Source organism: Strigops habroptila, chromosome Z (assembly GCF_004027225.2).
Source record: "Strigops habroptila isolate Jane chromosome Z, bStrHab1.2.pri, whole genome shotgun sequence".
In the NCBI taxonomy this organism is placed as follows: Eukaryota; Metazoa; Chordata; class Aves; order Psittaciformes; family Psittacidae; genus Strigops; species Strigops habroptila.
The window spans coordinates 59218767-59246297 of NC_044302.2; the positions used below are offsets into that span (position 1 = coordinate 59218767).

The 27531-nt window shown below is 40.1% G+C and overlaps 1 protein-coding gene across 1 annotated transcript in view; it reads left to right on the top strand.

Annotated features, from left to right (window-relative positions):
* The window catches only part of LOC115601030 (translation initiation factor IF-2-like), a 30001-nt gene extending 2755 nt beyond the window's left edge, over positions 1-27246 (top strand). The window contains exons 2-4 of the mRNA XM_030470556.1: positions 26032-26083; positions 26165-26263; positions 27177-27246. Of these exons, the coding sequence (XP_030326416.1) occupies positions 26032-26083; positions 26165-26263; positions 27177-27230 (205 nt within the window). The 3' untranslated portion in view covers positions 27231-27246. The remainder of the gene's footprint in view (positions 1-26031; positions 26084-26164; positions 26264-27176) is intronic.
* The last annotated feature ends 285 nt before the right edge of the window (positions 27247-27531 follow it).

A 27531-nucleotide genomic window follows, 5' to 3' on the forward strand; every position in this document is an offset into this window, starting at 1 on the left:
TGTCACCATGTCATGTACATGAGGAGGAGTCATGCTCCACTCCAGTGGAGTGGAGCTGTCTAGAAGACAGCTATGGCAGCACATCCATGCCTCTCTATACACAGGTACCAAAAAGATGTTTTCCAGCTGAAGCAGGGCTCCTGTTTCTTCAGGGAAATGCTCAGCCAGTTGTGTTGGATGCAGCCCACTTTGAAAGGGCTTGCCTGTTCCTAGTGGCACTCATCTTGCAGTCTGGGAACACTTAATCTAGGTGAAAACCCAGCCCCATTGCTGTGCTTTCAAAATGCTCAACTTCCATGAGTGACACTGGATGGCACATGTAGTAAATGGGAAAAATAATTTTAAATTGCTGTCACATGTAATTCAGGCATTGCAATTGTGGTTTATGCTTACAGGTTTAATGGCACATTGGATGAAATCCAACCCTAATAAACTCAGCAGCAACATCTCTGTGATTTCATGGTTCTGTGATTTCAAGCCAATGTCTATTTTTTGTTTGTTGTAATGTAACGGGAATAATAAAGTGAGATTAACTCCTTACTTACACTGTTGTAAATTAGGAGTGATACTGGTGTTGGTAAGATTATTTCAGTGTGAAAGAGGGTCAAGAGCAAGACTAATAGCAACAAATGTATTTTTTTTTAAAGGAGTGATTTGTGCTTGCAAGCTTATTACATCAAGTGGTTCATGTATATTTTGCTATGTAGAAAAACAAGTGTTCTGTTTCTCAAAAAATACTACAAAGAATTCAGATTTGCAGAAAGCATCTGTATCCCCAAGCAGTAAGTGAAAGGAAAGCTACATTATTTCTTCAAGTCAAGTGCTTTATATCCCTATTCAGCCACTTTACTGCTGAATCAACACAGCCATTTCTACATACAGCTAACAGACAAGGAGGCATATTAAGTATATTATTTCAGGATAAATCTTTTCAAGATCCCTGACTGATTTGTTTCTGTCATCCAGGTAAGATGTCTCTTCTAACCATGTAAAATACTAATTATGGCAAAGAACATAAATTACTTAGTCTGGCTGTTACTTCTTCTGTGTATAGTTTTCTTTTTAAGAGATTGGCATTTATGTTTGACATGACTGTAAAAGCAATTTCCTGGGTTATGTGTGATGTTCTTTGTGCGGATCCATAGATTTTTCATACCTATTCTAATTTCCCACAAGGCAATCTAGTTACTGCCACTGAAAGCTGCTCTTCTGTATCTATCAGACACACCAGCGATGATACCAGAATCCCTGGTCACAGAGCCACTGAGGTTTGGTAAACCCAAAGCATTTTTCCTATAAAAGGAGCTCCAGATGTGCCAGTCATGTTTGTGATTAGGGCTCCCATCCCTCAGAAAGTAGACTAAAATCCATCGATTCCTTTCACAGAGGTCTGAAACTGCTGACAAGGCAGATTCTGTAACTTCACAGTAACTGTGACTTTTAGCACTGTAACTAGACTCAATTAAGTGGTGCAGAATAAATTTTGCTGGAAAAAATAATTCCTTAGCATTTCAGTCAATAAACAAAACAGCATTTTGTTAAAAATTCATTCAATTGCTGTGTTTTAGAAGACACATAGAAATCAAGTTCATAGAAAATTATCAGCATCACTTTTCTGAAAGCACCAAGCATAGCAAGATTAGTGCCTCATATTCTTTAGGTATTCATGTCAGTTCCTCATAAAAAAAATAATCTAGGATCTGCTAATTCATGTGTTTATTCATCAGCAGCCCGTAACATGTACATCCCCCAGTGAAGCCTTTATTTGGCAAGGCAATTAATTGAATGCCTGACTTGGATGCAGATCATCTGAACTTCCTGAAGACTTAAATGCGCAATCAGAACTACATAGGAATTACCTATCTTTAACTTTGATTTCCTGTGACTATTCTCCCATGTAGATTTGGTCTCTGTGTCATTGTATATTTATTTTATAGAAAACAAACTGCAAATGATTAAATTCTTGGCAGAACTATTTCTTCCTGAAAAGAAGGTTTACTCCAAGTTAAAACATTTTGACGAAGACTTTATTAATGTGTAGTTTCAGTAAGGTAAATGTGAGATTATAGCATTTAGTTAAAATGCTACTTTTAATAGTATAATATCCTTATGTTGCAGGAAGTTTAGGTTAGATAGAAGGAAGAAGTTCTTCCCTGTGAGGGTGGTGAGGCACTGGAACAGGTTGCCCAAGAAAATTGTGAATACTCCATCCCTGGCAGTGTTCAAGGCCAGGTTGGACAGAGCCTTGGGCAACATGGTTTAGTGCGAGGTGTCCCTGCCCATGGCAGGGGGTTGGAACTAGATGATCTTAAGGTGCTTTCCACCCCTAACCATTCTATGATTCTATGATTTTATGATTCTATATACACAACATACTCTGTGAGACAAAATACATATTTTAAAGTTGCGTGAGAAAGTCCTTTGGTCTTTTGGCTTTTTAATTCTGAGCTAAAAGAGTTTGATTCCCTACAGAACCAAAATGGATCAGATATGTAGCAGTATGTTTGGTAAATTTTCTTTAGTCAGACCAAAGAATACTCCAAACCTACACTTGAAAGAAGAAATCAAGAAAGCACTTGCTGGAAGTCCTTGGTAATTCTCAAACTACTTCAAGAATTTTACAAGGAAATTGAAGGCCTTATTGTTCAGTATATTGTGCTATAAACCTTGAACTTGGCTGACATCTCAATATTGTGATATGCATGTTTTATAATAATAATTTATAACATATACAACCGTAAAACAATGGCCTTTGCATCAGCCTCTTGCACAATATGCACTATATGCACAATATGCACAGTATTCCTGGCACTCAGCTTTGAAATGCAAAAGTTCAGCAGACTTATCAGTAGTATATGATACTATGAAACCACATTTACTCGGTTCAGGAAGCTTCCAGAGATAATGGATGGCAGGATGAGGTAGCACTTGCTGTCCTGTCTTTATGTCTATTTCTTCTTTTTCTAAGGGAGGCTTTAAAATCCCAGTCACAAGACAAACAATAAAAAATCAAAATATATCTGTAAAAGAAAAAAAATATGTTAATAAGGGTAATTAAATTTATATAACAATTCTATTCAGCGCTCCCCAAATGCTTTGTAAACATCAGTTGCTTTAATTATCCTTTGCTACACCTCTGTAGCAGCAAGTGTTGTTAAGTAATTGTGCCTGTCGTTGCTGAACAGGTGCTCACTGCACTTGCCAGGGATGAAAACCAGCTTTACAGAAAGCCATGTGGAGGGCAGAGGAGGTTGGTGAGATAGTGCCTGTGGTGGTATCTTTTGGTGCTGTAGTCAGCCAGACCTCTCCTACCGCTTTCTTGCAGATGTCAGCTGTTAGAAGGGAAATCTGCTTGCTGACACTTGGCCTTGGCTCGCTGCCTGGGAAACCCATTTGTGGGTTCAAATTCCTTTGGCATAGTACGGTAATACAGCAGTCATAGCCTTATCCTTAGAAATAAATGCTGAGTAGTATTTAATGTAATCATTTTACAGAGGAGCCATTGGAAATGCAGGCTGGATACAGGATTTAACCCCAAAGCCATGGTTGTGTACTTACTTACGTGACTAAACTGGACATGCAGAAGGTCTATAGGACTAGTCTGACTTGCACAATAAGGCACTTGGAGTGAGTGATGATAACTGAAAAATAATGGTATCCTAACACTTAACTCCTTATTTCAGTTAGTCCTGAAAACAGCCTCTGTCAGCTCCCAGGAGCCAAGACACCTATGTGATGGTGTTTCCTTTGAGGATGCACTGTGAAAATCTGGATGTAAAGTCATTAATGCTTCTGACTGCTGCCCCGGATTTTTTCTGTCTCAGTAGGTCTGGCATGACCTACTGCTGTGGAGTCCACATTAAATATCTTGTTACTACAGCTAGCATTATCGCATCTTTTGTTCTCAAAGAACATTTACCAAGGGAATCTCAAATCAGCACACGGTGCTGATCCAAAACTCTATCTTGGCAGTGAAGTGTGCCTAACACAGTTTTTGTTGTAGAATAGCTTATAACACAGGACTTGACTACTGCTAAACCAGAACAGATATAGCAAGCGATATTTAAAGGTAAAAATGGGGGAGATTTCTTTTGTTGGTTTAGTACATGATACAGGTTCCTCAAAATACTGGGGAACCACGGGCAGCAGTTTTAAAATCATGGGGTGGGATGAACTTACCAGCTGCCTGGCACCCTGACTAGTTACAGGGGGAGTGTGAAGAGAATAAGCACTCTCCAGCTGTTGATGAAATGCCTATGTATGAAATCATTAGCATATAAAAAAATGTCTGTTTGACTGTTTTGCAGCATTTGCTCAGTGTATTTGGGCATTTCTGAAAGCAAAACATCCCTAAGCATGAATATACAACAAATATGTCTGCATGGAGTTGTCATCTAGATGTTTGGGAGATAGAGTAATCGTGTTTGGCATGTTTCATGCCCATACATTCCCTCTGCCTATCTTCCCTACGTGTACAGCGGGCAATGAAACATTTGTGCTGTAATTTCTGAGGAGAGAAATTTGAAGTTTGCACTGAGTTTCCTCTGCCTGTGATTACTTTTCTCAGGTACTATGCATGACACACTGATCCTGCAAAGTGCTTCTGTGTGTGTGCTGTGCAGAGAGCTAGGTAGGAGTATGGAAAAAAGTACAAGAGGCTTCTTTTGCGTAAGTGACACTTAATCTTGGCTGGCTGATTAAGAGTTACAGTATGTTGTTCAAGTGCTGTAATCCAGTCAATTGAAAGTACCTGTGGTATAGGAAAAACCTGTGCTATTAAAATGCCAGTTTCTGAGGTTGATCTCTAAGTTTACCAGGTGTAAAGACAAATGGTTGTGATGCCCAGCCACTGCCTGCTGAATTTTGGTTTCACGGCCCTCCCAATCCCTTTATTTCCCCTCTTTGCATTGTTAGGTCAAGTAATGCAAACTATGTATGTTCCACCTTACTAGGGATGGCTACAATAGCCTGCTGAGGATCAGGGAGGCATGACAGTTTCCCTTTCTGGGAAAACACCTCTTTCTGGGAGCAACCATGGTGGAGGAAGGGCTCTGAGACAAAAGAATAATTTCCAAAGCAAGGGAGGATGCAGCTGTGGTGTGGAGGGCCAGCAGTGAGCACCTCCCATCTCAATGATGCAGTGTGTTAAAAGGGGGGCAGAATCCATCTTCCTCAACTGAAATAATCCCTCCAATATGCCTTTAATTCATTTAGTATTGTATCCCTTTAATTGATTTATTATTGTATCACAGATAAAACTGCACAAGTTACTTAATGAGTTCAGCTACCAGGATGGATGGATGATTTGTTGTATGATTTGGTGATAATTTTCTTTCTGTGCAATGTTCAGAGGAAAAGCAGCTGCCATATACCTATATACTCAACTGTCCCAGTAGGATTTTACATCCTGAGTCAAAGATCTTCCTTCTCCAAATACCCTAGAGGCTCATCAGCTACAAATAGAACAGGTGTGACAAGTACTGCTGTCATTGCCAAGAACAATGTATTTTTTATTAGTTATTGTCACAGTTTCCCATTAGGAAAGAGAATTCTTGCAGAAATCTGTAACCGAGCAGATCTGGAAGTCTAGATGCTAGACATAGCATTGTGAAGTCTGACTCTGGGGGAGTAAACCTCTGCTTACCTAGGTACAGGCTGGAGGGTTTGTAATCACTCTGCTTGGTGACCATCTGAGCATGTAGCACTCTGTAGATCGAAAGGTGAAATTCTTAATTATGTACTTAAATAAATGGACTGCTTTTCAAATCCAGACTCCTCTCCTGACATCAAGAGGAAGGGAGTAGCATGGGTTTGTCCATCATTAAAGTACAGAATGTTACTTTGGTATTCTCGGCATAAAAGTAGCATCATGATTCATTCACAATCACATTACAAAAATGATACATTACTTACATGCATATTGCTTAAATAGATATTATTGTATCCAGAAAGAATTACTAAACGGGAAGTAAGTACTCAAACCATCTTGTTCCTGAGTTAACAAAGGCATGCATTAACAATGATGTGTCTTGTACCTGAAACCATATTTAGCAGCTAATTTAACTGACAGGCAAGGAGAAAGAGTTCTGTCATGCAGCTCTTTTTTTCTTTTGACTTTCAGCTACGCTTTTGCAAAGACCTAATGCATTATACTTAAGTGCAAAGCAGTTTTACAGTACCTTCTATTTAGCCAAGTAGAAACTTTTATTTTTATTTAGAAAAGCATTTTTTATTCTGCAAAAGAATACCAGTATTTATAAAACAAAACTATTTTACAAGCTGTCCAGTGAGAGAAAAATCTAGTCAGGATGTGTGAAAGAACAACAAAGACCTACCAAGAGTTTCAGATTAAAACCTAGAAATTATTACTGAAAACCTGGTGAATGTTACTCAGGGAGAGAGGCAGCCCTGAATCCAGGCGAGGGAGGTGTGTGGGTTGGTGGCTCAGCCGTATGACCAGGACCTCTGATTCTGGAGTGAAAGCAGTGCTAATGGGAAAAGGCTGGGACTGGAGGAGAAGGAGGGAGGAAGCTCATGTCCCTTCAATGCTCTTGGTAAATCTGCATTGCATTGCTTTTTTCCTAAGTAGTGAGAACATGAAGAAACACTAGAGAACACTAGTCTCTATTTCAAATAAAGTGAAAAATATTCAGTAATATTAAATGACAAGAAGTTATTCAGGGCTAGTTCTTCAGCTGGTGTAAATTGATATAATAAATTGGCTCAGTCCTCTAAAGTAATGGAACTAGGATAACTTAAAAAAAGGGTCAATATTTACCATTAATTAACTGATTAACTGAACCTCTTCCTTTGATTTGGGGGATTTAGTGTTAAAAAAGCATGTGTAAATCCAACCTTGGAGAAATACTCATACAGGGTTAGACACTCACTAGGAGAGAGGTAACTGTACATTGCTTATTACATGGAGACAGGATTTTGTTTTGTTTTGGGGTTTTTTTTGTTGTATCCTTCAGACAGTGGTGCATGTTCTGCCAGCTGTGCTCAGCCTGTTGATCTGCTATGGAGGTGCTAATTTTGAAGTTGTTGTTGTGCAAAAGTGAGGTGGCACACTGAGTTAATGCCATAGCATTTTACCTCAGGAAATCAGGGTTTTGCTTTGGCAATACTAGGCTAGCGTAAGTGCTTGCTCCCACCCCTCCCCGTAGATCACAGTGCAGTGTTGTGGAGCTGACACTGGCAGTCAGTGGGTGTGCAGAAGAGGTACAGGACTGTGGATGGACAGGCACTCACAGGCATCATCAGAGGGGACCAGACTGGAGACATTTCAGACAGCACACCCTGTGCTTCCTCAGCTTCTCTACACCTGTCAAAACAATAACTATTACATCCTCCACCCCAAACATGCAGATGAATAGAGGCTGGGGGTGGGGAGGGTTTGCTGATTATTGACGGTAATGAAGGAGAGTGGGTGGTGATTGCACATTGCAGAAACCTAGAAGAAAGGCATTATGATATAATTTCACCCTGGGAATCTATTGCTATGGCAACAAAGAACAGATTTATTTTTTATTTTTTTTTTCCCCCCTAAGAAATAGGGTTCAATACAAAAGTATCACAAAAGCAGGAAAAAAAAAGCAAACCTTTTCTCCTCTTTTCTTGTATTTATTCATTTGTATTATTACTGATATGTTTGTAAGCAGAAAAGAGTAAGTGTCTGTGGTTCACAGACATTTCACCTAAATGAAATAAAGTATTTTTGTGTTAGCTTTATTGACTGTTGCAGGGAAGTCACAGCAAAAACCCTTGTGGTGTTCTTGACGTTCAGTCTACAGACCACTTACAGTTTACATTCCATTTACAGCTATTAAACTACTCCTCCAGATTTAACGAGATGTAACTGAAGTCAGGATTTGGTCCTCAACATTTTCTATTCCATATAGACAAAGAATTAATGAAAACAATTACTTTTATTTAAAGCCATTGAAGTAGGTTTTGATGCCCATTACAAGACACTTTGCCAGCAGCATTTCACTCTGGGAACTGCAGTGGCTTGGGCTGGTGAATAGGTGCTCAGGGAGGCAATCTTCTACATTTTCTGTGTGAGAAAGGTTTAAGCTCTGCAGTAGCATTAAATGAAGGAGCAGTGCTAATTGCTCCTCTACAGGAGAAGTAAGGCCTTTTGTTGGAAGGCCAAAAAAGAAATCCAGGAGCTAGATGAATACTGTGTGGCTCAGTGCCCGCATAGCCTGCCAGACCTCTGGGATCACCACTTTAAGTCTGCTGGAGACAAGCTGCTGGTACAAGGAGTATTGACCAGATCTGAGTTTCTTTCCCTCTTCAGGGTTTAAATGAGAACTGTAAGTTACTAGTTAGATGAGCCAAGGATTAGCCCGTACCCAAGATCTGCTCCTGCTTCCCCTCGAGACATCTTCATTTTGTTCTTTTAGGCTTAATCCCACCCCATTTCCTAACACTTTCATTATGGTAATCACATTTGCAGTTTCTCTGCTCAGACATAATGTTGATTTCAATTACACACTATTTTATCTCTACACCAGGTATAATTATATTTTTTCATTATATTGATCATGTGTTCTTCATACCTGAAGGCTTTTCATAAGATGTTAAAATGAACTTTTTTCACACCTTGTTTCTGAAATGGAACTTGCCAAAGAGATCTCTGTCGTTGTGAGATACCCTGAGCTCCAAGCACAAAAACCTCTGGGAACATCAATAACATCAATAGTCAAATTACAAATTTAGTGAAGAAAGGCAGCATGCCTACAGCAAGAGGCATTGAATCAAACAAAGCAATTTCTCTCTGTATGACTCGTTTTCACAAAACACAAACCAAACTCAAATTTAAAACAAGAAACAAAGAAACAAAAGAGAACCAGTTTGACAGAAGACAAGAAAACAGAGATGAGATCTTAAGGGCTTTTCCCTCCAACATGCAGACAGGACAAGAAAAGGATTCTTTTCTCTTTAAAAATCAGAAGCACCTACTAGGCTGGTAGGTGCTCAAGCACTAATGTTCTATACTTCCACTGTATTTAACACACATGTATAGGAAATTGGATTGCTGGGTGTTGTTCTCCTTTGAACCATTTTGGGAAGCTGGTGGGGGACCTCTGTTGTTTATGGGAATCTGTGGTTGGCATTGACCTTACGCAGACAGCTCTGCAACACCCACTTCCTAATCTTTGCTGTGAAAAAAGGCTGCAAACAAACCTTCATGTGTTAGGTGTCCTGAGTTGAGAAGATGGGGGAAAGTGGGAAGTCTTCTTAGGGCATAATGAGATGTGGCAGAACTGTCTGTAAGGAGCAGTGGTGCTGAGAAATTCTCTGAGACCAATTTTTGCTTCTCTCCTCAAGTGTCTTGCCTATAAATTATGAATTTGCAATCAAAAGACTCTGTCCAGCAGACAAAGCTTTCACCACATAATTACTGCTCACAGAAGCTGCAGCACTTGTATCTGGATGGAGAGTGACAATTAGATTTTCATGACACCAAAGAAGTGCAAATTGGTCTCGGAGCTCTTGCTGCATAAAGAACAGGGGCAATCCCATGCACCTTTTTGGCCTGACATCTGCTTTATTTGCTCTTCTTGTTCTCACACAGCCACTATGAATTTTCCCGCTGGCAGGCCCTCTGGCAGAAGCCTTGGCCCCTCTGAAGTGAGCTGGAGCCCTGGCACTGCCACCATTGGCAGCAGGGTGTCAGCTTCTTCTATTCCTTTGTGCTGCTAATGGAGCTTAAAATGAACACGCTTTTATATGTGTTTGGAACTTCACACTGTTTTTTCAAACTCTGTTGTTGTGATCTCTTTTTTTTTTTTTTTTTTTGGTTTGGTTTGGTTTGGTTTGTTTGTTTGGATGGGTTTTTTTTGCTTGGTTGGTAGTTGGTTTTGGTGGGGTTTTTTTAATACTAATCAGCAGAAGCAAAATTCATCTGTGCTATTACTATACCCTAAGCAGTAATTCTGTGTCAGGCATGAATCTATCTTCTGTGTTCTAAGGCTGATGTTTATTGGAGAGACCTCTCTGAATAGTGAGGTACTTTTGGTTTGCTGTTAGTTAAACCTAACTTACAATGATATATTTTTGAAGCAAGCTGTGTGTAGTATGAACTGATTTTTGTTGCATATCAAATGCTTGGAATTTATGGAGCAGAGGCTTCCTACTTTATATATAACAGAAAAGAAAAGTAGCAATTTAACTCCTGTTAAACAATACAGATTTACTCTGCCTTATCTGTGTAGGCTGCAGTAAAGGCAAAGGCTTTTTTCTATGGAAAAGTCTTATTGAATTGAACAGGGAAGAAATCAGTAAGATTACATAGAAATTTAGCAGCTAATAGGTTTGAATGGAGAATTACATTCCCGTGAGAGTGTTGCAGCACTCACAGAGCTGTTCTAAGCATTCTATAGAAAGCTTGTAATTCCCTATTAAACTCCATAGGAATTTCCCATAAATGCTGTTTTTTGAGCTGTTGGGACTGGAAGTAGACCAGCACCAAGGTTAGGAAGGGTTAAGAAGCACCATCCATTTCTTGTGTACTACTAAAAGTTATAATTTAATTTGCCTTATGTAGCTGTCATTCCTCTGGAATGACAAGGCAACTCAAAACCTGAATTCCATTATGGTGGTGCACTTACCCATCACTGCTGCCGTAATGAAGGGGGATTCATTGCAGCTTTACCCTGATAGAAAGGAGAACAGAAATGGGATGCTCATTCTTATTTTTAACTCCAAATTAACAATATAATCCACCTTATATGGCGTAGCTACACTACTGCGGTGTTGGGTGCTGTTTAGGGGTCAGCAAAAGAACATATTATTAGACTGGTGAGTTTTAATACATACCGTGGTATAAGTGCTGCAATTGTGTTTGCCTGCGGGCTGCAGAAGGAAATCGCACTGTACATTCAGGGATTGCACTCCTGTGAATGACACCGAGTCTGCATGATTCAGGTATCATAGCAACCTCCATGAATCACGATCTTTGTTTCTCTGTGACTTATTTATAAAAAAAACCACTCGTAGCATGTGGCCTGCCCTTCCACTCTTCACCTCAGTGAAGAGAAGGATTGCAGAAGCAGTGCCACCATCTCCAGTGTGTGTCATGGGGGATTGCCTCCTTTTATACTGAGTACTCCGTGTCAGGAACCGCTCTTTTCTAAGTGCCTGTACAGGCATTAGTACCCACTAAGTTTTCTGACGATTACGCAGTTTTAATAACAAAAAGGTTTTGTTTTGCAATAGCACAGAAAATAAGGAAATGTCACTTAAAACAATCGTTCCCAAATGTGCTTTTCTAAGAAAAAGAACGTAAGGAGTTACTGTGCTCGCAGAGAGCAATTATGTGTGGCTGGCCTTCCTCTTTGTGCTCACCAGGTCACGCTGCATGCACTGCTGAGAAGGTGCTGCCTCAGGGGAAAGTCAATTCCTTCAGAGCCTGACAGCAAGCGATTTATTTTGCTTATGCTCACTGCTGTCTTCTTAGGCTGGAGAAAGGAACTTCAGGTCTACACAATTCTCACCAGGCTCCACTTCCTCTCTCCTTACCATTTGCAGTAGGATTAGAGAACAGAGATCTGGCTCCAAACCAGGTCTACCAACCAAGTGAGCAAAGGAGTGAGATTGATATAGTGATGCTTTTTTACCGTGTGCTTTGGCAGGTAAACACAGAGAAGGTGGTGCTGCAATTTGCTCTTTTGTAGGAACACAGAAAGCAATACTGTGTAGAAGGATAACTGCAGTGTAAGTGTTTGGGCTTATAACTTTTGGTCAAGCTATTGTTTCCATTTGGCCCTGAAGCTCCTGTGAAAGAGAAAATGCTTTCGTTACAGTTTCACTGTGAAAAGATAAACTACCACAGTGCCAAGTATTGCGTGGAGAGGAGAACGAGGAGAGAAAGAGTGAATCATCACTATGACCAAGCAGAAAAAGACAGGCTAGCCATATATTTCTACTAATTTCATTTTCTCTGCTGTCATTGGAATTAGTTCATGCATTTGTTCAAAATGGAAAATAACCATTTCTTAAAGCCACTGCAGTTAGATGGTATTGGCCTGAAAACAAAGAACATCCATTAAACTCCTGAAGTCCTTTCTAGGGCAATAAAAACATACTGAGTTTTGTAAAATAAAACAGAGGGGTTGAATGACTCTCTTGGGTGTTACATTAAGTATCTTACAAAATTTCATAAGCCAGTAGAGCCTTTTTAAATGTAAGTTGCTGATCATGATACACAGCAACATAGATACTATTGTAAAGGCTAACTTAAAAGCTCACAACCTTACCAGACAAAAGGTGCTGTAGATATCAAAAAAGCCTCAGAGATACTTGTACATCCTCATCCAGATGAAGAGTATTTTGTGGTTTCTGGGAACTTGGACATTTGTAATCTTGATTCAACATGCAGCCTTTTGACAATAACCTAAATACAGTACTGCAGACAGTAGAGCTAAATGACAGGAGCTCAGAAATGAACTGTAAAGATGAAGATAATAGAATCATAGAATGGTTTGGGTTGGAAGGGGCTTTAGCAATCACCCAGTTTCACCGCTACTGCCACAGGCAGGGACACCTTCCACCAGAAAAGGTTGCTCAAGGCCCTGTCCAGCCTGGCCTTGAACATTGCCAGGGATGGAGCAGCCCCAACTTCTCTGGGCAACCTGTTCCAATGGGTCAGCACCCTCACAGGTAAGAATTTCTTCCTGTTTTCTAATCTAAATCTACGCTCTTTCAGAAGGCCATTGCCCCTTTTTCTGTCACATAAAATATCATTCTAGGTGAAAAAAAATAAATCAGATCACAACTACAGAACCCCAAAATAAATGTAAATGTTCTTGCCAGTGTACAAGAAAGATTGTTGTGCAGAGATTTGTGGTGGCTCCATGTATGCATGCATTAACCTCAGTTCCAGGATTTCAGGCCAGCTGGCCTATGGGAAGGTAAACATTAGTCCTGGCATTATACAGCATGCATGCCACCTCCACACTTCACACTTTCATTTGTGGTGTTAACAGAGAGGCCAAAGATGTGAGTAATGCGATGATTGTGCCTGAACCGAGTGTTTTGCTTCCAGGGCAATATTAACATACTTCACTGCTGAGCACTCTGGTGTGGTCACAGCTCTGGTTTTCTAGCAGTTCTTTCACTCTCACCCCAGTGTGAAAACTGGTAAAAGAAACACTTCGCTCAGGCAATTTTACCTACATGGGGGTGTCTGTTATATCTGTGGTATCTGTTATAGTTATTAAATATTGTAGATAGCTGTGGCTGGTAAGCTGTTCCTTACAGTCAGAACTTCCTTTCTTGTTTCTCAACAAGGTAGAGGCATCCTGAGGAAACAGTAGAAGTGGCAGAAGTCTTCCAGAAAGGAATGTGTGCCTTTCCTGACCCCACTGGGATTTCTTCATTCTGGAATGACAGGTGCACTATCTAGAGGAACCTAATGCTGTGAAACTCTCCTTCATTTTGAACTTTGTTCTTTTATTTCTATGCTGTATTTGTTCTTCTATTTCACTCCATTTGGCTGATCCCCTTCATATCTCTTCACCTTGCTTGGTTTCCCACACCCTCCTATTTTTTGATTGCTAGAGGCTTTTTTGCCTCAGCCACTTCCTAGCACCTGGCCTCTGTCCAGGCAGCTGAGGCTTAGAAAACTGCCTGATCCCATAGACCAGGGGCAGAGCTGCAGCCCAGTACCACCCTGTGCTTCCTTCCTCTGGCCTTAGACATCAGTTATGAACTTCCCTCAGTCTATCAAATCTTAGATCAAGGAACTCAAGAGCCCTGGACTGCAATCCTCTTCTTCTTTTCAGTGATCCTAAAAATTAGAAAGAACACTGAGGGTGTCTGTCTGGATTTTCTGTGAAAATCCTAATACAAAGCATGTTGCGCCCTTTCCTATTTTAATTCTGCTATTCCAGTTATTATTTCCAGAAGACAATGATGAATTCCTGATCTCTGATTTCCTCTGTTGACAGGGCTCATTAGAGTGGCCTTGCAGTGCTTGGCAGTACCAGATACATGACCTTTTTTTCCCCTGACATTTATCAGTCACTGTGTAGGTATAATCCGTTTACAGATCTTGAAAACCTGTTTGCCTCACATGAATATGCTGTCCTTGACCACAAATTGACAGCACACTGTAGCAGGTGGCTCTTTATGAATCTAAAGGGAAACACAGGAGAAACACCACTGACAGATAAATGGAAACCAGACAAACAGGTGCTTATAATGGTGATGTTCAACAAGCTGGGACCATGGAAAAAATGTTGCCTCATGAACAAAGTAGATGGTATCCAGGAAGCTGATAACAAAACCAAATCCATCAAATAAGGCAGATATCCATATGTTTTGACTGCAGAAGAGGTTGTGGGGAATCCCTTGCCTCAAATATAGCTGTAAAGGATACAAAGAGCAATCTCAGTTCAGAATTCGCAGATTAATCACAACATAGAGCTTCATGCTTTCATGTGACCCTTCATGTAAAAATGAAGTTGGTGCCTCCAACGTTAGAAAAGATCAATGGCTAACACAAAGTTCTTGACACACGAGATTACTTCTGGTGTTTCCACAACGTGGTCCCAGTTTGCAGACCATACAGAGAGAGCACCTTCCCAGACAGACTCTGGATAAAAGAACATGGTAATAGAAATAGTTACTGGGATTGAACTCTGGGCTCCTTTAGACATCATGTTCCTCAGCAGAGCCTCTTACACAGGACCCAATGGACCTTTTGTAAGGAAAAGAGCACCAGTTCCTTCTAATTCAGACATTTACCCTTCTTGATTGTTGTGAGAGTTTTGCTAGAGGAGTGTGTAGCTAACAGTACACAGTGGCTGCAGTAACAGAAGTAATCTTGCTTCAACACTTATGAGAAGAGCTGACAAGCTTTGCCTCACCAAAATGGGTATCTGCTTTCATTTTTTAGGTAGGGTGAGAGAGCAGAAAGGATGGAGCTGGAAAGGTCTGTCTTTAAGAGGGTGAGACTGTGGCTGTTGCATGTCTCCAGACCTGGAAGTCTTTTAGCCTGTAGGAGAAGGTTGCCTGCTAAGAAACCCCTGATGGCTGTTCACAGGGCTGTTGGAACGGAGCATCTTTCCTGGTAGTTAGGATTTTCACCATTTGATTCAGGGTACTTAGAAGCCAGGCAGAACCACCACTGCAGGTAGCTCAGTTAAACAGCGTAGGTTCTTTAGTCTAACACACAACTCCTTCTTCCTTCTCTCTTCAGCAAGACTCCACTTTTTACATTGTATTTTCTTTTGCCTTCCGTACAGTTCAGACTGGGAAATGCAGTTCACTTCCAAATGATGTAGATTATATGTTAGGCTCTGTACTTCTCTCCCAGTAGGAGAGAACATCACTCACTGAGGAAGCTGCATTTTAGGGCTGCTGAAGTTTCCTTTGGTTAGTACCTTTGCCTTTCAATGGTGAGTCACCCTTTTCTTTCCTCGTGTGAAAGCTAATCTTAGTGGTTGTTTTGGGACAAATACTTTACAGCTGCACTTATTCACTAGGAGTGAACTCAGTGCCTTTCTATTTACAGCGAACTTCCCACGCTCTGTTGTCTTGTGATGGATCTGAACTTCACAGAGTCACAGGGGATTGCACTGTACCCTTCTGTGCTGAAAAGAGCTTGAGAAGAAAACTATGTAATGCAAGAAGCAGAGAAGTGGGAAAGGGCAACAGAATAGTCATCCATTGGGATGCTTTGAGACGTATCTATTTGTTTCTGAGGAGCTGGAACGGAGGCTGAAGCCCGAAGAAACTGTGGGGCATTCATTAGCCTCTCGCTATCCAAACTCAAGAAGTCCTATGTCCCAGGCTGACAGAAGACCTCGTAATACACAGCGTAACACCATCCTGCTGGAGAAGGGGAATCCGTGTAAGAAAGCTAATCACTTGAAAGAAATGCCATTGTGGTAAATAATTAAGTTATGTGATTGTGTAAGCACAGATAACTGTATGCCACAAAGGTTTTGCTGCCTCTTGGGGAAATTATCAGTGACCGAGGAGTGCCTACACCTCTGCTTACAGGGAAGCATAATGGAAAATTAGGCAGGGAAGCAGAAGACAACTGGCTGTCCAGGCTGTAGTGACAGTGGTATCTATGAAGTCCAAACCCCTACATATATCTGAGTATTGCTAGATGCTTCTTTGCTCTATGTCAGAGCTATTTGTGTATTTTTCGAGGTTAAATGCAGCAAGGCAGCAATACAGTCTGAAGGTGTAATAGCAGGGGAAGGAGAGATTCCCAGTGAAACTGAGCATGGCATTGGCCTCCAGGCTAACAAAGGCTTGTCAGTGCTGTTTTGGGGCACATGATTCCCATCCTGCCCATGGGACTAACATAAGCAGTAGTTGGTTTGACTTCCAAGAAACTATGACCCAGATGTGTCTGGGTAAGATTGTGGAATATGAAGAAGGTGGTTGTTTCTCCAGAAACTGGGTCATCCTGCTCCCATCTGTTGCTTCTGAGTCAATCCTAATGTTACACCATCAGATTAATTTACTCAGTTCAGGATAACAGTCTTTTAAAGAAAATATTTAGCATACTCTGACTTCACCGCTAGCTATTGACACAAGATGCAATCCTGCGTTGCTCTGCATTTTTATAGAAAAGAGAGAAGTGGTAGTTACAGGGAAAGGCACAGCATGGTTTTCAAACTGGTTCATGCTGTGTTACTAAGAGATTCTACTTTCTGAACCTGACGATCAGTTTTACTCCCATTCACCATTGTATATCATCCCTGTGGCAACACCAGTGATTGCTTACAAGGAAACATAGTTACAGAAGAGTGAAATATATTTCTATCAGCCTTTGATCCACCTTGGTGGGTAAGACATAAGGAGAAAAGCCATTCCCATGTTCTCCACTGACAAGTTTCTAAGAGAAAAAGTTTTGGTAGTGGGCAGATGGCTAAAAATGGCTTGCTGTGGCATTTTTTTCTTCTCTCTAAACTTCCCATCAAATACCACTTACTCATTACCAAATAACATTTAGTCCTCACCAGAACTATTCTGCTCTTGTGGGTTCCACATTCCCATTCTAACATATTTCAAGTGCATAACTGAAATCAGCTGGAAGATGGTAATCTGAAAAGGTTTCAGTATTAGGCCTAATAGTTACATGTATTTTCTCCAGTTTAGATCTTTCAAGAACATGAAACCAAGAGTCAAAGAAATCGTAGAATGCAGAATTCAGCAGCGTTTTCCCCCCTACCTTTTCGAAAGGCTACAGTCACTTATAAAGCAGCACACATCCAGTTTGATGCATACATAGCTTCTGGATGGCCAGACATGATACCCAGTCTTATAGTTTGCCCACAACATAAGGAATCAAGGCAAAGGACTGATGCAGTCAGGCAAATTACAAACAGGTTTGTTTTAGTGTCCAGATGCAGAGAGGTCGCATGACTTTATGTTTGCAGTAGTTAAATGCTACCAGGCAGAATTTGAAAGGAAACTTTCTAATTTCTGTAATCCAAACCAGTTTGCAGTATTTGCTGCCAGCAGGTTCAAATGTTGACTGAAGGATTAAAAAATACAACCTATATGAAATTGGTTATTTACCAGTGAAAAGACTAAACATTTACTATGGAAGGGACAGAAAAAACAATTACTTTTTACATCGTTCCTACTTCACCCTCTTTGACCACTTACTTTCCCTTCCCCAGGGCATTTCACTCAGCTGCATCCTGCTCTTTACACACTGTCCTTTTTTTCTGGCATTTAGTCCCCTTAATAGAAGTTGCAAGTCATGCTGGTTTGCAACAGCTCTGTGATGTATGCAGAAGAGGAAAAACAGGATCAGAGCCTCATGTTCATGTTTGCTTGTAGGCTAGGGAGAGATTTGAACTCAGGTTTGCAGGAGGAAAAGGCATTATCTTTTTTGTTATTACAGTTCACAGTATGTTTCAAAAATTGTCATGGCTTAAATCCCACAGCTTAAAATCTGGTGTTGAATTTGTGTTTCCTTTGATAATATAAAAAACCCCACTGTGCTTGTATAGGTCTGAAAGAATGTAAAGCATAGCACCAAGTGCAAGTCTTTTATGTAGGCAGGCAGAAATAAACTGCTCACTTACTGTTTTCTAAGATCTGACATATTGAGGCACGCCTTTTATGAAAAACTGTTCCCTGTTTCTAAAAGAACTCTGCATGAGTTCTTGTTTGGTAGCTGAGGGCACAAATGAAGGTGGAACAAAGCTTACTCTTTGCAACTCATTATGCATTTGATCATCTAAGGTTAAGCTTGGCTAGCAGAGCTGCACTCCTAGGTCACTGAGGCCTCCTGTGAAAAGTTTGGCCTGCATGTTTCCTTGACGCTTGCAAACTGGCGCTCCTGACCCTCCCTGCAGGGAAGAGATGGGAGTGACTGAGTCAAACAGCAAGCCTGTTACCCTGCATGTCCAGTTGGTTGTGTAGTAGAAAGCATTTGTTACCCCAAAAGTGCCCAAGAAGCAAAGCACAGTAGTGTAACTAACACTCCTCAAAGGTCCTGTCAATGACAAGAGAGAAAATCATCTTTCACAAGTTCAAATCTGGCAGTTGTTTAAGGCTGACTAGCTGAGCAGGTCTCAGAAAGTGTAAGCTTTCTTAGCAAATGATCTCTGCAGTGCAAGGTAACTGTGGATCCCACTGCAGACTTAACAAGCATAAAAAGAATAGCTATATAGCAAAGTACATGGACAAATTGTCCAGGACAAGTCCCAAATGTTCTTGAGTGAGGTTCAGTCTTGGAGACTCAGAGATGTTATTTTCTTCTCTGGCTTGCTGTGCAGGATTTATGAAAGGGTGCATGTTAATGGTGTTTGGCTGTTCTCAAAGTACAAGAAATAACACCAAAAATAAATATAAGTTCAAAACATTTCCTATAGTACCATTGATGTGAAGATTAGAAAACCGTGGTTGGACTATTATGAAGTGGCAACTTTTGTGTGATTATTTCATGCTGTAATTTCATGCTGAATATTTATTTCCAAAATCTAAAGCAAAGGTTGGCAAATATGACAGAAATAGAACACAATGAATCTGGATTCAATTCAGGTATGATTTCAGTCATACTCTTACATATTAAAAGTAAATGCATATAATAGTCTGCTTACTGTCAGAATAGAGTGACTATTTAGTAGATTAATATAATAACCTAGACAAGTTATTATCAGTTATGATGTGCTTACCTGGAATCTTCCTAAAGATACTGAGTGCTATTTACAATTGTTATTCACAAGTTATTTACAAGTGTTATTCACAAGTTATTTACAAATGTTATTTACTACATTTTCAAATACTGTATTTCTATGCATTTTGTTACATAAATATTTAATTTGAAGAAAATGGGCACCTGAAATAGGAAAGGTTTTGCACTTTTTCCTGAGCAGAATTCAGAGAAATGAATAGAAAGGAAATGTAAAGACACAGGCAAATCGTTCTCTACTAAGTGGTGGATTACTGCCCTATAATTGCTACATTCGGTAAATAGAGACTAATGTAAAACTGGAAAATTCTTATATAAGTATCGATTTATTTTGTACTGTTTGAATTCAGAAAATTCTTTTCATAAGATTCTGAGATTTTGCCTGAATCCAAGCTCACTGAAGATGGAATATTTGCTTTTACAAAAACAGTGCTGTTACCTTCATGCATTAAAAAGTGGTAAGGATGCAAAAAACCAGTGGTCTGCAATACTCCTCATACCACTCTTTAAAGTATTCCTTCGACCAAGGAAGAGCTATTTCTATCTAGACCTGCTGTATTTTGTAATCACTCTGCCTCCTTCTGTCTGTTCCCAGTAAGCTGCCTCCTTCCAGTATCAGAAATGGAGAGTATGAGCCCTTTGGTCCTTTGGTCCCTACCAGTCTTGTGGGCACTGTCTCTTTGTTAGAGGGAAGAAAATAACGTAGACCATCAACCCTCCACTCTTTTGGAGTGCAGAGAGTCTGTGCAACCATCAGCCTTAAGCCTTCTCTTTGAAAGCATGGTTACTAGAAAGACACCAGGTACCATTTCACTTTTCTTCACTTTCAGGCCTCTCTCCTGCAGAAGGAGGTTACCTGATGTGCCACCATTTAGTTTGGGGGTTATTGTAAAGTACCAGCTGTGCAATTCTGCCTCTGTATATAACCCTGCCATTAAAGATGTTAGGATTATCAGTTTCTATCAGAGAAAGTGCTTTGAATTCCATTAGTGTTCATTGACATGCATTCCTTCAACTCTCTCCACAAGACCTTGCTTTAGAGTGTGAATATTCAATTGTGTCAAACCTGCTTCTAAAACTAAGAGACTGAGGCTGAGTTAATTTACATATAAACAATAGATACTATTTTCTGGGTTACTGGTTAGCCCTTTTTTCAGGAGGATATTTGAGTAAGAATGAGTTACACAGCCAAATGCTGTTTCTGTTTCCTATGTTGTGCACTCTACATTGATAGTCACTAATCCTACAAAATTAAGTAAATGCTTTAATCCTAGCATTCTATTTGTCACACTAGAAACAGAATAGTACTGTATCTGAGCTAGTATTTAGGCATATTTATTTATTTCTATTTTTTTTAGCAGATCAGTGCCACTTTACCTAGGTTCAAATATTGTCCACAGAGATTTTTCAGCACAGCTTGAGAGCAAAAAGTTCAAAAATATTTTCTTTTTCTGTTGAGGTAACTTTGCATGAAAAATGAAGCTGGTAGAATCTTTTAACACTAAAGCAGGTATTTTTTGATCTGTAAATATAGATAGCTCAGCTGATGTCAGGAAAAACAGTCTCCCTCAATTAAAATTATGGTGAATTTCCTACAGGGTTGTTTAAAAAAATGTTATAGTGCATTAGGGCTCTCTTAGAGCTATTTATATTCCCTTGTCATCACAGATCTTCAGTTTTAAAATAGGCCAGACATTTTATTTTCGTCTTCCTGGAAACAATATACTGTACCATAATCAAAAGGATCGGCTTATTTAAAGATACATAATTAATGCAGACAGAGGCATTTTTCTTACTCTCATGAAAGTTCAAGAGCCAAGTTTGCTCAAGAAGAGGAGTATATCAGCAGCTATGCAGACACCACTGGTCCAGCAATGTATGCTGACAAACGTAGTGTGTTCTTGCATAGGACAGGACCAATGCTCCTCCCATTGCTGTCCTTCTCTTCCAAGAATTCTTGCCGTATTTATCACTGTCCCATGTCCTGCTTCCACAGCTACCATCCTGTTTGCTTATACTGAGCACAAAAAGACTAGAAAATTGTGAGTAGGCATGTTGTGATTTAAAAAAAAACAAGTTGCCTTGCAGTGAACCTACTGGTCCTTACATCCTAATACCACAGGAGAAGAGGATCCTGTTTCCTGCCATGATTTAGAAATAGCCATGAAAGAGAACTTGCAGCTCCCTCCCATCTATTTCTAGAGATGCAGCAGCATTAGGGTTCTCCCTAAACTGTTACAGCTGAACCCAGGACAGGTTCTGACTGGGTAAACTACATCTGCCTACCCACCTGAATTCCCATCACAAACTTCTCAGCCTTTCACTTGCATCCAAAAAAGCATTTACATGTGGCTTGCTAATGAACATTTTCATAGAAGTATACCCTTAAATAAAAGGTGCTGTATTACAAATTAATTCTCTATGTGGTGCCCACTCTGCATAGTATCCAGGAAGCAGTCTCACATGAATTGAAGTTTGGGAACCCTGTCTCTAAAATATCATCTAATTTCCTTTGCTGTAATTTGTGTTTGCTAGCAGTTTGCATTCTTGAAGGCATTTGCCTATAGCAAGGTTGTATTCTGAAGTCAGACCTTGGTAAAATGTGGGAAAGGAAGTGTATTCACTTTATTAATATTACCAGAGGCTGCTGACTCCAGGAAAAAAAAACCAGCAGGTAAGAATAACCACCTCTTAAAAACTCAAAGGGACTGAATAACTTTGCAACACCTCAGACCTTCCAGCCTTTTCTCTGGAAGGCCAGAAACCCAAAACTACAAATAGACAGGCCTAGAACTCGGCCCAGAAAAAAAGTTCATGCCACATATCAGAGAGTGGGGGTGTCCCACAGAGGAGCCACAACCTGCTCCCACCTCTCTGAGCCATGGGAAAGGCAGTACAGGGAGATCAGAGTGGAATCCCTACAAATGAGTCTGGACCCCTGGCTTCCCACATGCCATGCTGGTAACATGGACACACACGTCGTCTTTTCCAATGCACTTCTGAAGCCTGTTACAAGTGCTTGAGTTGGGTGGATGTCCCTGTGTGAGTCTCTGCTAGAACAGGAACTGTCACTTGGCTCTGCCCCCAGTCACCCAACTCACAAAACAGGGGTTAAGCTTTACCTTAGTAATTAAACACTGGTGTTTCTTTTTATCCTGAAGACTAGCTGAAGTCTGCTCTTGTTTTTTAATACCATCCTTCCTTTAGAGGCTGATGAACACTGTCACAGGTTACTGCAGACTGCTGTAGGAACCATTTAGCTCTACTTTGTAAAGCACAGAAGATGCACACAAAACAATGACAGAAGGTGAACCATACTGTCAACCATTACATGGCACTTCCGAGGATGGTGGTTCTTCTGCCCTAATACTATCAACACCGGCAGTAGGCCTTATAGAAATGTGTCATCTCACAAGATGGGAGACAAAAAGCAGAAACCAAGATGCCAGAGGCTTCCTGCTGGCAGTGTCCGAAGAGTTGTAGCGTTCCCTGACCATCCTGACACGGCATGCCTGGAGGTGTGAAAGCCTTGTGAGCACTTGCACTGAGAGTTGAGCAGAAACCATGGCAACAGTAACCATGGCTGTGCCTTATCACCATTTAACTTTGTATTCTGGCCCAGTTTTAACTTTTCTACTTTTAAAGTGACCACTTGGCTCAGGCACATATTTGCCCACCTCTTAGGTAGGTAGTTTGGCCTGATAGCTTAAAAAACCCCTCTTTATGGAGTCACAGGCTCTAGTATTTACCTGGATGTTTCTGCATAATATTCTACAGGAGTTTTTTCCTACATGTAATTGTAACCACAAGCTACTACTTATGTTATAATTCATTGTTTACTATAGACAGATGCAAGGACTAAGGTGTTCAGTGGGTTAGGGATTTCTCCCTTAAAGACCTACCAGTCTTATACTGCCCCCCAGCATTTTATTCATTGCTAAAAAATGCAGGCAAATGGAAGAAAACAGCACTGTGTGTGCTTTGCCTTCAAGATATACTATCACAAAAACTAAATTCTTTGTACACGTCAATACAAAATGTTATCATCACAGATCTGCTCTGGAAAAAACCTGCTGGACAGAAAGTAATTCAGAAGAGTAAGGTGATATAAGTGCAAGAAAGGTCTGATGTTGCAGGGAGATGAAAGCCATACATATAATTTGCTTTCATTGCAAGTGTTTCTGCTTTACGCGGTACAAATTGTTTTTTCTGCTGAACATGTAGCCTTAAGCATGAATTCATATCCAGACAGATTAAAGGACACAGCTTTTACTTTCCACTTATACTTTACTGTTCTATTTTTGCATTTTGTAAATTACTTTCTCATAAAAGAGCTGTGATTTTGCAGGGCTTCATGCTGCAGCGCTCATCATCTCTCCTCCTAGTCTGGGTCACTGGCCACAACAATGAGACAAGGTTAGACAAAATCTCATGGGAGCAAAATCCTTTCAAGGGCTACTTCCCTGCTGACAAGCAAGCCTTCCTGCTAAGTCATGTAACTTGCAGAGTTACTTGTGGAAAAAAAAAAACCAACCCAAACCAAACACTACCAGCTCTAGCTACATACGCTGCATCTTCCCAAACTAAGGTTTTGGTCTCAGACCCCACACCCTTACTTACACTTGTGCCTTGCTCTAAACCATGACTCCAGTATCATGCATTCTCCTCTTTCTCCATTTCCTGTATTTCCTGTTCCATATTCTGTATTTCTGAAGCTGGACCCATCATATATGCTGTCTTCATTGCCAGGATCTTTCCTTATTTAATGTACAGGGTTCCCTGTACCCCACACAAATACCAGCTAATTTCTTGAAAGTTGCAGATAGATACGAATATTTGCTGCCTTGTACAGAATCATCTGGGAACTTGCAAGGTCACATCCTCTTTCCTGTTCCATGGATGCTGGCAAATGCAGCAGACCATCAACAGGGCATCCTGCCTCCCCAGGGCAACAGAGGACCTTAACACACTCTGCCCTGCAGCCGTGGAAGGCCTACCAGGAATTATGCTCACATGGGCACCTCTAGAAAGGGCCAGGCCAGGGCTGTTATGTAGCTCTTCCTCTCCAGGCATGTGGCATATCTTAAGGCAGAAGACCAAAATATCAGAAGAACTTAGGCTAAAATGAGAAAGCTGGGAAGAAACTAGTAAAAAAGCAATACACTCATGAGGTTCTGTTAGACCAGTCCTAGTGAATAGGGAAAGCAGATCAGCAACAAATCAAAATAAGGGAATGTCTTGTTTTAACTGCATGCAGAGTTTATTGGATCACTGATACAGGGTTGCCATAATCTTCTGTATCAACACTGAGCTTGATATTGGGTTCTTTTTCTCAGGGTTTTACTGGGCCCATTTATCATAATCCTTGCAATTGGACTCTGAAGCAGACCCCAAAGGCATTGAAAAATGTCAGCTTATTTTCTGAAATAAATTTTCATGTGCCTGCTTCACTGTGGAGAATGATGGCTCTTTTAAATATAATGGAATACACCAGGTGCTATGGTATGCTATTGAAATTTATATTGCCAGGATCTTCTAGTATGTTGGTCAGAGTAGCATAACAAAGGCTGCTATTTATGCTTTTAAGCCCTTCTTTCATCAGTTGCTTAATCATCTCCTATCTTCAATCAGGGAATTTGTTTTGCAGATGAGGACAAATTGAATATACAACTGCAAATCTACAAACTGGAGACCAAAGTGCTCACCTAGGAATTAAAATGCCCTGCTCAGATTCTACATGTTCTTGAACAGCAAATGATACAAGTAGTTACTTGACTCTGAGGTCTGCTGTATGGGTTAAATCAAAGACTATTTGTGCAATATTTACAAAGTGTAGTGTGCTATTTATTACATGGGCCAAAGCTTGTTTTCCTTCAATTTTATATTGAAGGCTCCTTAAATGGCCAACGGGCAATAAAACATAAAAAAGGACAACTAAAATGTTATGGAAACATATCTTTGCCATTGGCAATGGGGGTTGATGACATGCAAATAATTTTTAAGACATGAGATTACTGGAGCGGCATGTTTCTATTGTGTCAGTCTCTTCAATGGGCCTGTGCTCCTCATTAAATGCATATTTTAGGTAGCATTGTTGTTTCCTCTGGCTTCATGTTATAGTCTTTCTTTCTGTGCCTAATTGTAAGGTATGCTAATGGTGCTGTTATACTGTGAAAGTGGGTGGCATAAAATCTTTAGCTGAACTGCAGATCAGACCATGTAGGTTTTCAACCAGTAAATTGTGCCTCCCTCCTTATAGGACTTTGAGGAATCTCTAATAGAAGTGAAATATCAAAGGTCAAAGTCTTGTTTTGTTAACTGCAACTTCTTTCAAGTGAAACGCATGGCAATTTTGGCAAGTAAGATCCAGGTTACTGGATTAGTTAGCTGTGTTCAGCTGTAACTACACAAACTTGGGAATTCTTGGTTTCAAAGCATCAACTTTGCTACAACAATCTCTAAGAATCTTTCCCCTGGAAATGAATCAGCTATGTCTTAGTACACTGGATTTGTTAGTCAGAATGATGAGACTTCTGCCCAGACAAGAACATCAGAGCATGTTTTCTAAACTGTCCCCTTTTTTTGGCATTAATATGTATTACTCTGTACAGGATCTCCCATAGTGATTCTGCTTTCAGAGCTATCACTAAGTTGAGTCATTGCATTTCTAACTGTAGGCAGCTGGCAAGTTCATATGATCCAGTTTGCTTTCAGATAATTAATATAATATGATAGAATATGTGATGTTATATATACACGTTTCTCTTATTATCTCTAGGGTTTTATAATCTTCTTTTCTTACGATTTTGCTGACTCCATTCTGAAATATAGTTTTTGTTTATACCAAACAGGGAAAATCAGTTTCCAGATTTCATGATGATTCTTCAGAACTTCAGTGAAACTGTGAGTTCCTGTTACTGTTTGACCTAAATATATAGCATAGATACTTGCATGGCAAGCTTAAGTGGGCTTCTCAATGCACAGATTACTGGAAATGTACATGTTCCGGCATTGGAAGAGAAAACCAAGCAACCTTGTTTAATGCCTTCTGAAACAACCTTGAGAAATGAACCTCAGGTAAAAGTCACTTAGCGTTACTGAAATTGTTTTACTGAAACATGTTTTCACTGATGAGTGTAAGGTAATGATGCTGTTTTTCATGGGCATTTTTGCACTGAAACATCTTGTGAAGGCATTTTTGAAGAGTACATGCCAATGTCAGAGCTCCACCCAACAGAAATGTAGCTCTGTTCCTTCCTGATTTCCCTCCAAAATAGAATAGACTTCTCAGTTAATTGATATTTTTTCATTTGTGGAAATACAAGGTGCTTTTTCTCACTCCCTTAAAAAGCATTGTAGACTGTTACATGCATCCAGTTCAGTGTTTCTATTGAACTATTTCCTCTCTGCTACTAAAGCATCTTGTCAGGTACCACATATTTCGGGATAAAGAAGAATAGGAAGAACACCTTAAAAGTCTCTAAGCATGAGAATGAAAGAAAATGAGAGAGACTATGACTCGAGCTAATATTTTCCATAGAAACTGGGAGGCGCAGAAAGTCGGTTGGCTGTGGTAAAGATATGAAAGAATTTCTTATATTTTAAGGTTCAAAACTAGAGCAGGGTTTTTTTGTACCAATGAAAAATATGGATTTCCACTAAAAATAACCCTCCTGCAGGTATATAGATAAGAGTGTCTAAAGCCTAATATTTTCAGTGCTTAACACAAAAATTGAATTTTTCAGGGAAATCAGTGCTTAATTTAATATCTAATGCTCCAGTGGCAGAAAACATATGTGAAAACCTTCAATCTGCTCTGCTCAGCATACAAACCCAAGGCTGGTTGGTTACACAGTCTCCTGGTGAACGGCTTCACACTATGCCATATACAACAACTCCTCAGAAGATATAGCCTAAACCATATCTTACAGTATTTTTCTGCCTTAGATTCTCAGGCAACTTACTATTATGTCTATCTTTTTGTCTCATTAAGCAGGTAAGACAAGGAAGGAATTCTTTCAAAATCATGAGTTTCATTTTAAAATGTTAGCATACTTCAAAATAGGGCAGCAAGTTCAGAATAATGACGAAACATACTGGATGCTCAGTGCAAAGTACCATTTTATCTGAACCCCGAGCACACACATCCATTTAAGAACCACGTTTCACGTGGGGCTCTCTGCCTCAGCCGTGCTGCTTGATTCCCGCCCTGCGATGTGCTGCTCTGCCACCCACTGGCCTTTTTATTCCTGACAAAGAGAGTGCAGTGGAACAACAAAAAACTATTTTCCTACAGACATAAAAATGGTTATTTGAATGGTTATTGAGGCCCACCTCAACTATCTTCACAG